This window comes from Rhipicephalus microplus, chromosome 6 (assembly GCF_043290135.1).
Source record: "Rhipicephalus microplus isolate Deutch F79 chromosome 6, USDA_Rmic, whole genome shotgun sequence".
NCBI classification, from domain to species: Eukaryota; Metazoa; Arthropoda; class Arachnida; order Ixodida; family Ixodidae; genus Rhipicephalus; species Rhipicephalus microplus.
The window spans coordinates 70,810,518-70,820,709 of record NC_134705.1 but is presented as its reverse complement, the minus strand read 5'-3'; the positions used below and the strand labels follow the sequence as shown (position 1 = coordinate 70,820,709).

Sequence of the window (10,192 nt, the reverse complement as noted above, 5' to 3'; positions counted from 1 at the left end):
GTCCGCCGATCTGTTCGCTCAATTAGTGGGGCGCTTTGCGGCGGCCGCCACGGTCTCTTCCAAAGAAGATGCTGTCTTTGTTGTCCTCTGTCGATCGGTTCACGGCGTCGTGGCGACATGACGTCTCATCCTCCAGCTAGCAGGGACAATGCCTGACGAGCATAGGCAGCCGGCCGGTCGGCTACTTGATTGAGGATTAAAAGAGCGCCGCTCCCCCGTCAGCTCTGGCGCTGGTCACAACAGCTTCTCCCCTCGCTAGATGAGTCGCCCAGGTCATCAGGCACCGTTGCTGCTCAAAGGAACGACGAAAGGGTCCGCATTTGAAAGTCAGGAACTCGCCTTTGCTTGCCGCATGGTCTGGGTAATTGCCGAAATCTTCAACAGCGTCTGGCAGATTGGGCGCCGAAAGTGTTGAGAGCCTCCCCAGTAGACCGGCTCACGCACAATGGCGTCTGCCTAGACGAATTGCCGGGCGAAACGTAACAAGGCGTAGCGTTTGCGTATGGGCGCCATATCAATTGTCGAATAGCGTAGGCCCTGCAAAATATGATGCACGCTCGTTGCAAAGCAGCTTTGCGGGCAGCACGCTAATAATAAGGAGCTTTAGAATAGCGCACCGCGAGTCCTCGTGGTGCAGTCACTGCCACTGCGAATGCGCCGTAAAGCGAGTCGGCGTTCGCGTTTGCGGGCCTCCCGAAGAAAATTCGAAATAGCGTGCGGCGATCGTGGCCCACATGTGGCCCACAAACGCTTGTTTCGAGGCTACGGTTTTCACTTCGATCGTGCGTTGCGGCAACGCCTCTAAAGAAAAGAGTATGTCTGGAACGTGAGTCAAGAATGCGGTGCCCTACCCTCTGGTTTTGCCCTCCTTCTTAGGTACGCAGGTGAGCGTCTCCGACAACCGCCTCTTCGAGAACAGAAATGCTCTCACAGTTGCCTCCAAGCAGCCGTGATGTCACGTGACTAAGCGGTATGGAGGCGAGCGGTCTCGCGCGGCGGCTGGTCGCAACACAGTGCAGAAGGCATTGCCTCCGAGATTATGTGCTGGCAGGATTGATTGATTTGTGGGGTTTAACGTCGCAAAACCACCATTTAATTACGATAGACGCCGTAGTGGAGGGCTCCGGAAATTTTGACCACCTGGGGTTCTTTAACGTGCACCCAAATCTGAGTACACGGGCCTACAACATTTCCGCCTCCATCGGAAATGCAGCCGCCGCAGCCGGGATTCAAACCCGCGACTTGCGGGTCAGCAGCCGAGTACCTTAGCCACTAGACCACCGCGGCGGGGCGTACGTGCTGGCAGGAGGCTTCCAATTTAGAAGAGAGCGGCGTACCAGGCAAATTTTTTCTAGGAGGCGTTGGTTGCGGTTTGCAGTCGGGCAAACGCTATTCTAAAACTCATATGGTGCTCGATACCCCCGTAACGCTCGCAGCGCTTGCAAACTGTATTTTAAAACATCTCTCGTCTTCTTTTTTGTGGGGTTTAACGTCCCAAAACCACCATATGATTATGAGAGACGCCGTAGTGGAGGGCTCCAGAAATTTCGACCACCTGGGGTTCTTTAACGTGCACCCAAATCTGAGCACACGGGCCTACAACATTTCCGCCTCCATCGGAAATGCAGCCGCTGCAGCCGGGATTAGAACCCGCGACCTGCGGGTCAGCAGCCGAGTACCTTAGCCACTAGACCACCTCGGTGGGGCGGTATTCTAAAACTGCCTAGTAATTTTTTTTTGTGGGCAGCACGCTATGTCAGATTTTCTGCCAGCAGACCGCGAACGGCTGTTTACGTTACGAAGCAAGCGACGTGGCGCCGACCGCAACGCAAAGGCCTGTGGTACGATATTCGAAAACTGCCCAATGTTACAGGACAAGCTTACTTTCTTAAGTCGATCATTTTACGAGTGGCCTGAAGGAACTATAACGTGTTCCCGCTCTAAAATTGTCAGGCACGACTTCAGGATTTCTCACAGGCTTCAAGCAATATTTTGCCATTCATTAGGGCGCACATCAAGATCGTTCAAGGCGACGGAAACACAATTCGCATCTAGTTCGCTGTTGCTGTCTGGATTGGACGCTTTCGCATCCGATATGCTTTCTCGTTTTCCGCTTGTTCGCGGTATCGCGAGAGCGTAACACACGGAGCGTTGTGTAAGCTACGCACAGTCTGGTTGCGGGCATACACATGCATTTGTAGACACACGTGACGCACTCTCCGTGGAACCTCTCCCACAGCTTTGCCACGCATGCAGGCTCGAAGTCCGTACAATTAGGGACCGGGTTCATTGAGGCATGAGTCGAGCACTTGAACAACAGATGTTACACTAAAAATTTCACGTCGCGATTGAATCTGCGAGTATTGCGCGCCGTAAAAGTTGCGAAGTTCAAGTAATACGCACAGCGCATCCATGATCAGTGTTGAATACGAATACCACTTGTAGCATTTAGTGCAACCACAGAAGTTGTGCTTATGAGCACTACGAGAAACGTGACGTTCGTACGCAAGCAGTGCCGTTACGGACGCAACGTACACAACACTAAATATTCCTATAATAGAGATCACCGATTAAATGGCGCGAGACCAAGACCTCTTGTCAAGAGGCGACTAGTGCGCAAGACAAGGCAACGCCGATGAGAAGCCGGGGGACGACCAGTACGATCGTCGCCTGGCCCATCGTACATAAGTTTTCGTATCTAACACAAACTATAACAATGGGGAGTTTTCGAAAAGTGTACTCAAACTTTCGTGTTTGCATTGCGCCTTCGTCCTAAACCCACGTCTTGCGGGCTCCCATTGAATGACGAACAATAACGCTACTCCCGCAACCTCCCTTAAGTTAGCGTACTGTATTCGAATAATCCCTAATGTGACGGGCGTGGAGAAAATACTCATCTCCAAGGAAAAAAACAAGACCTCGTGACTCGCACCGGCGGCACGATATACGCAAAATGTCACAAAAAATGGTGTCCATCAACCATATTGTGAAAAAGAAAGAAAAAACACAGTGACATCCTTTTAAAGGGCCACTCACCAGACCCCATACAAATTTTTGTTAGAAAGTGGAAGTTGTTGGGTGTCCAAAGAGGAACATTTTGCCACAAAAATGTTTTGAATCGGTTCTTCGCGAGCGGAGAAACCCGGTTTTTCGAAGCGGCGCGAAACGAGGATGAGACGACGCGAGCTCGAAATTCTTGCCGCTCCTCCGCGTAGCCTTCGAAAGCCAAATCTCTTCCCCACCCTCTCCGGCATCCTACCAAGAGGGGACGTGCCAATGACGTGCCCAAACAAGTCCAACCACGAGCACGCCAGCTGCGTTGCTTTGTTGACCAGCGTTATTTTGTGGTCTTCTGTATGTTTCTGCGAGATCGTTTGGAAACGCTGGCTTAGACATGGTGGAATAGATGAGCACATTGAGTGCGCGAACGCGTAGGAGCCTTCCACGGCGGTCATCTGCTCCATGCGCTGACCATGGGGCCTCCACCGTGCCGTGGGGATACGAACGCATGCGAAACGCCGACACATTAGCCCCGCATCTCGTTGCAATTAGCGGCAGAAAAATTTTAAAAAAAGACGCTCACGTTCTATTATTGCGTCTCATTATTTTTCTAGTGTTTTATGATCTTTTCAAGCAACAAACTACATAAACTACCTATGCCCTAATAAATAATTTTCGCCATAGCACGTGCCACTATCTGCAACGCCAGAGCAGAGTCGTCTACGTAGAGGACCAACGTTATTGCATCGCCGAATACGTCGGGCCATTCATACGCCTAGGTCATGCACTCATTCTCTAGGCGTGTGCCGGAAAAAGGGAGAGGGAGCAGCGTTCACCTTGAAATTTGACACATTTACGCGGCGCGTAGCGTTGCAAATTTTGGCAGACATGATCATGAACGCCTCGTCAACGCATTGCGCTTGTCATCTAAAAATTTTCAAACCTGGTGAGTGGCCCTTTAATACGCCGGAATAAGTATCATACCTACAAAATGCAAACCACAATAATGTTTGTTTGAACACTCGGTTCAGCGCAAGGGCATCAGAGAGCGAAACAAATCCATTTTCTTGCAAAATTGCCATTTACATCACCGGCTATGCTTCAATATTTCTCTCAGCACCGCTCGAACCTCCTATATAAAGAACTGATTTCTGATATACCGGAATAAAACATGCAAACTAACCTGGATCCATGGCCCTCGAAGGTTCTCCGGAACGTTTGCAAGGGATGCACCCATGAATGACGACCATATTTCCCATCCTGAAGCAGGTCGCGTCTTTTTTGGGCTATCCTCATTCGATACAACTGTCTCCGAAGGCGCCGGACCTTGAACCGCGCTGTATACGGCCACATATCACTTTTCGCGGAGCTTCGATGTCAACGTGGAACCTGTCGATGCTAGAAGGTGCAATGCTGACGACTCCCAAGGTGATGCGGTCCGTTGAAGAAGACTCCTGTCATGGCATAGGCTGAGCCGCAGGTCAACGAAAACCTACTCTCTCGATGACAGCAGCGGCTTCCGTGCCAGAAGAGGCGTCTCGACTGAACGGTGTGAGCGTGTCCAAGTAGCTTTTGTTCTGGCAGTTTAAGAGCACGACGGTGTGTCGAAAGAAGCAGCCGGCGAATGTGGCAAACGCAAAGCCGGCCGCAACAGCATTGAACATACCATGAACGCGCCGCAACGGGTGCGGCTTGCCGATCGTGCCTGAAAGTGGGCGCCGCACCAACGACTTCAAGTAGAGTGGCCGGAGAACTGCGCATTTTCATGGAACGCGTATCGGTGCGCATGCGAGGTGGAACGCGAACAGCGTTGAGCAGTGAGTATGGAGGCAGCGAGCGACCACAGCTACCACAGCTGTCCGGCGCCACCGCCTACCTCTGGCTGCGTTGAAGGGAGGGGGCTGTCGACTAATTGTCCACGCGCTGGGCGTCGCATGTATAATCGAGTTACAAAGGGCTGCAACAAGAGTACCACCGTGGCTGCAACCATAGAATCGAGCAATCGCGGAGTCATTCAGTGAGGCTCGGAGAATAATATCGCGGTACATGTCCTGAGGCTGTTATACCCGTGCCACACGGGCATAGAAAATGACATTCGGTGGCGAAGGCCTTCAGTTCCCGAATGACATTTTTTTCGGCGGCGCTGCTACACGTCCAAAGCGAATGACATTTGACTTGATGATGTCGATCACAGCACCTTGCAACTGAGCATTGAGTGAATAGCAATAAAAAAATTAAGAAGCATTTGCAAGCTTCAAACACATCAGATAATCATCAAATGTAGAAATAAGCGTATTACGCTGTCCTAAGTTTTAGTTTCTTGCTTTGTTTTACAACGTTGCAGCCGACCGTAGCAACCTAAGCCAACACTAGTCAGATCCACAGCGTAAAAAGAAAATGGCGCCTGTCGCATCGCACCTGTCGCATCTCTCAGAAGAAGATGTTCGCAGAGTTCGTTTTTTCACGGCAGCACTTGTGCGTTTCCGTGCAAAGCATCGTGCTCAAGAGCGAATAATTTTGAAGCAGAGACGAGTTATTATGCGCCAGCTTCAGGACATTGAACTTCAATTAATATCAAACCATTTCAACCTGATCGCTGCAGTGTCTTTGCTGAGCACAATGCCTCGATCTTGGTGGTGTTTCCGTCGTAGTCAGCACTAGTTTGAAGAAACGCTACCAAATCTTGGAGAAGCATATTTCAAAAGGTGCTTTCGCGTCTCGGCTGCCACGTTTCGTTACATTGTGGAGTCGTGTCGTACCGACATGCAGCGGGTGGACACAACAATGAGAGAGGCTATATCAGTAGAAAAAAGAGTAGCCGTCTCACTCTACCGCTTGTGCTCTGCTGCCGAAGACCGCACTATCGCCGAATTGTTCGCGATTGGCCGCTCTACTGTGAACTTGCTCTACAAAGAGTTCTGTACGGCCGTACTGAAAAACCTGGAGGACGACTGGGTGAAGATGCCTTCGCCAACCGACATGGAGGAGCATATGAGGGAATTTTTTGCAGTCACAGGATTCCCAGAAGGTGTTGGGGCGCTCGACGGCTGCCGCTTTCCAGTGTCACCGCCGAAGAATTATGCTTCGGACTACTACAATTGCAAAGGCTGGTAAGTTGGGAAGGCCTGCTCATCGTTCATTAAATTGTCTTTACGTTTAGTGTATTCATTTATTAACAGTCGATGCTACGTGTTTCAAATGAAATATGTTGGTGTGTGACTGGAAAGTTTTCTGGATAATTAGCAGTACTGACTGCAATATTGCTGTTATATTTGCAGGTATAGCATGATCTTGCTGGCTCTAGTGGACCACTGGTACCGCTTCAGGTACACAAACGTCGGCTCCCCAGGGTGGTGCCACGACTCGTTTGTGTACGGAAGATCCGTACTCTGCAAAGTTATTGAAAGCGGATCTTTCAAACGCCCAACAGCAACAATCGAAAGAGTTTGTGTGCCTCCAATAGTGCTGTGTGACCAGGCATTTGCTCTATCACCAAACCTGCAGAAACAATATGCGAATGCACAGCCTGACACGCAAGAAAGGGCGTACAACTCTAATCTGTCAAATAACAGAAGGATTGTAGAAAATGCATTTGGCCGTTTGAAAGCCAGGTTTTGTTTCATTATGAAACGCATGGAGCGCAAGCTCTCCACCACTACCCTGGTTATTAAGGCATGTTGTGTTCTTTATAACATCTGTGAAGGTTTTCAGGAACACGTAGAACCACATTGGGAACAAGAAGGAGCAATGTGGAATGCTGCTTACGAGCAGCCAACTTGTGCATCAAACGCGTCTAGCAAAAACAGTGAAGACGTAAGGAAAGCGTTAGCGAAATACTTCTTTGCTAGAACTCAGCAGTCAGTCACAGTCTCAGGTAGCTGAGGTAATCTTGTGCCTGCAGCAGTGAAACTGTTTTTGAAGAATATATGCACCATTTACGGCCTTCATACACTGCGTCGAAGCTGTAGTATGTTTGTGCGTGGTACAAAATAATACCTGGAGTTTAATGACCCAAAACCACGATATGATCGTGAGGAATGCCGTAGTGAAGGGCTCCGGAAATTTAGACCACTTGATCTGTTTATCAGCTGTTAAATTGTTTTTTTTAATAACCGCAAGCACATTCTCACCTGTACTTGCTTCACTGATTTCAAAGCATCACCAAGCACCTCATGTTTTTATTGTTTGCTATTTATGGCACATGTTTTTTACTTCACAAAAGCGTTGAAAGTGTGAGATCAGGCCTTTGTCAGAGGGTGTTTTTTTAATTGCTCCAAATACTGTTCAACCAACTTGTATATCATGCATAAGTCTTTTGCTCATAACTTTGTATTCTATAAGGCAAGGTCATTTATCATTATTGTGCTTCAAAAGAAACAAGTAACGCAGCAAACTCTATGAGCTTTTACCATTCAAATGGCTTTTTTAAAGTGACGCCTATATCCCCTGCACATTTTGGCAGGCGGCTGTGCATTGTATTTCATTTCTCTGTAATATTGTAGTCTTTACTTTTATAGTGAAGTGTGCATTTTTGAAATCCTTGTATATATATTTTAATGGTTTATCTCGAACCTTTCTTTTCATTTAGTATACAACCGTTTCCCGTCTTTTAGTCACTTTTGATGCACATTTAGTCCACGTGCATGACCTCAGTGTTCGGTTGCTTGCTGCACAGATATTTATTTAGTATGTTTATTCTGAGTCACTTGCCAAACGTTTGTCAATCTGCACTTTGTGGCTTTTTTTAGTCATTGTCATAGTTCTTATAAAGAAGTGAAAGTTTGATTAGTCTCGCGGGTTCGATTCCCGGCTGCGGTGGCTGCATTTCTGATGGAGGCGGAAATGTTGTAGGCCCGTGTACTCAGATTTGGGTGCACGTTAAAGAACCCCAGGTGGTCAAAATTTCCGGAGCCCTCCACTACGGCGTCTCTCATAATCAAATGGTGGTTTTGGGACGTTAAACCCCACAAATCAATCAATCAAAGTTTGATTAGTTGAGTTAATAAAGAGTTGCACAATCATGTGATGTTTTTAGAGTTATTAAACGTGTTTTATACTGTTTATAGGAATAAAAATGCAAGAATTTGTGCATTACAACTTCAATGTAGTGTTGCCCAGTGAGAACATTCTAGAAGCGTACATAAGCGCATTGGTTTCAATATGCCAAGCCTTCGGTTTTTGCACCAGGACATCTTAATTTCTCGGTGGGAAAAGTGCATACTAAACTGCAGTCAGCAAAGCGGTATTTGCTATCAAATGTCAGGGTAACAGCATTAATGTAGGTGTGAAGGCACCAATAAAAGCACGGTAGGGGGACTCTAGGTTATTGCGACATGCAAAGAATTGGTGTGCGAATTTATGTCACCGGCTTTTATTTTGATTTCTTAAGCTCGATAGAACTCGTTTGCCTACAACAATTTTGATTTTTTTTGCATTCACTTAGTGATGTAGCGTGTAAGTTGCGATTCTGAAGTTTGGAGACTATTAAAACATAGTAGCAGGGCTCTTTTATTAGGCTGCACGGAAATCAGTGCTGCCTAATACTCGTACTGTATCTCTTAAGAAATGCACAATTACAAAGGCAAACTAGTATTTATTGAATAAATATTTCTTTAAGGCCTCCATTATTCAAGGAACTTTTGAAGAATATCAATCAGCTTTTCTTCCGTTTTAGCTGCTTCCTTCTGAAGCTTCAGCTGTTCATTTTGTAGCTCGAGTTCTCGTGCTTTTCACTCTTGCCACATTCCTCTGAACATCTTTTGCTCTTTAACCATTTCCATGATTGCAGAATTGGGGCCAGCTCGTGTCCTTTTTTTTTTTTTGATGCAGCTGGCTGTGCCGCAGTTGCTCCAGCTTCCGCTGGTGACGATTCACTGCATTGCGTAAGGCTTTCCACGGCAGGTGCAGCTGTCTCCGCCGGTCCAGTTGCTGCAGTTTGCTCTAAATTAGCAGTACTTGTGGCAACGGTGGCACTTGAAGATTCTGGCATTTCTATCATTAGCTGCATCTTGGCCTCACTGCCAAGAAGCTCAAGCTCGCTCAATTCATTCCCCATTTCCATACTGCGTACGATCTGCGAAAAGTTACATAAATATTAACAGTAATGTCACAAAGGCTGGACACCTATTATAGACACCATTCGTTGCAACTTGCACCAGTGCTCAGGGGAATGTACATGCTGACGAAGCAGTAGAAAAATACACATTTACGCACATAAAGCAATGCAAACATTGCAATTTTATGTGTGTGATGATGTCCATTTGTGCAATGCTTTTTTGAAATCGTCGTGGTTCACCAAGTAACCCATCGGCACATATTAGGTAGATACCAACCTGTGAAACGGAGAGGCTTTCGCAGTTGCTTTCAACAGCAAGTGTAGCGTCATTTACCGGCAGACTCCCAAGGAACTAGTGGATTCGCCAATAAAATGGCCACGTGACTGCACCAGAAGCTGTAGTTCTGTTTTTTGGGAATAATCTGTAATAAACGAAAGTGCAAGCTTAGTAGTAGTGACAGAAGCAAGTCGAAACGATTCTCTGGGCTTGTGTATGACACCATCTTATGACACCAGGCTTTGAACAGTGGAATAGGTTGAATTGTTGTGCATACTGCGTGTGATAATCCAATTTGATAACAGTATCCAATGGCAAGACGACTGCACCAACTTACACAGAGTCCATTATTGGTAGTCGCACTATAAAGAAAAAAAATCCTAGGTACACAAGGTATGTCTAGAGTTAATGTTTTCACAAGTGGACCTGTATTCTGTAGGATTTTAATTCCTGAGGACAGGTCCGTTTGTTAAAGTGTTGGCTTCAGGAACATCCTGTCTTCTAAGGGTTTTTTTTTTTTCATTGCTTCAAAATTTTATCTCCGACTGAACTGGCCAATAAAGGCACCTGAGAAAGGCCATAAGGACGAGCTATTAACTCATCTTTAATGTTGCCCCGGAAAGGCAATACAATCAACGCGGGTACAAATTTATTTAAATTGACAACTAAATAGGCATAGCAAGTGTTTTTATGTGGGACACCTAGCCAAATCACACCTAAATGGTCGTAAGGGGTAGAGCTTTTTTCGCGCCGTTTTCCGCAAACATTTGGTTCGTTAGAAGTGTGGCAGCTTGGGCTAGTTGGTATGGCATGACGATAGTTATAACGCGAGAACAAAACGACGACACAGAGACAGGGAG

At 47.0% G+C, this 10,192-nt stretch overlaps 1 protein-coding gene across 1 annotated transcript; it reads left to right on the top strand.

The window, feature by feature from the left end:
- Window positions 1-5,763: 5,763 nt before the first annotated feature.
- On the top strand, window positions 5,764-8,886 carry LOC142765889 (uncharacterized). Its single transcript, XM_075867695.1, has 3 exons — window positions 5,764-6,110; window positions 6,279-6,384; window positions 8,830-8,886. The coding sequence occupies exons 1-3, from the start codon at window positions 5,764-5,766 to the stop codon at window positions 8,884-8,886; spliced, it is 510 nt and encodes a 169-aa protein (XP_075723810.1).
- The last annotated feature ends 1,306 nt before the right edge of the window (window positions 8,887-10,192 follow it).

Coding starts and splice junctions, on each gene's coding strand:
- LOC142765889 (XM_075867695.1), top strand. CDS start 5,764: ATGCAGCGGGTGGACACAACAATGAGAGAGGCTATATCAGTAGAAAAA. Junction 6,111..6,278: donor TACTACAATTGCAAAGGCTG/GTAAGTTGGGAA, acceptor TTATATTTGCAG/GTATAGCATGATCTTGCTGG. Junction 6,385..8,829: donor CGTTTGTGTACGGAAGATCC/GTACTCTGCAAA, acceptor TTTTTGATGCAG/CTGGCTGTGCCGCAGTTGCT.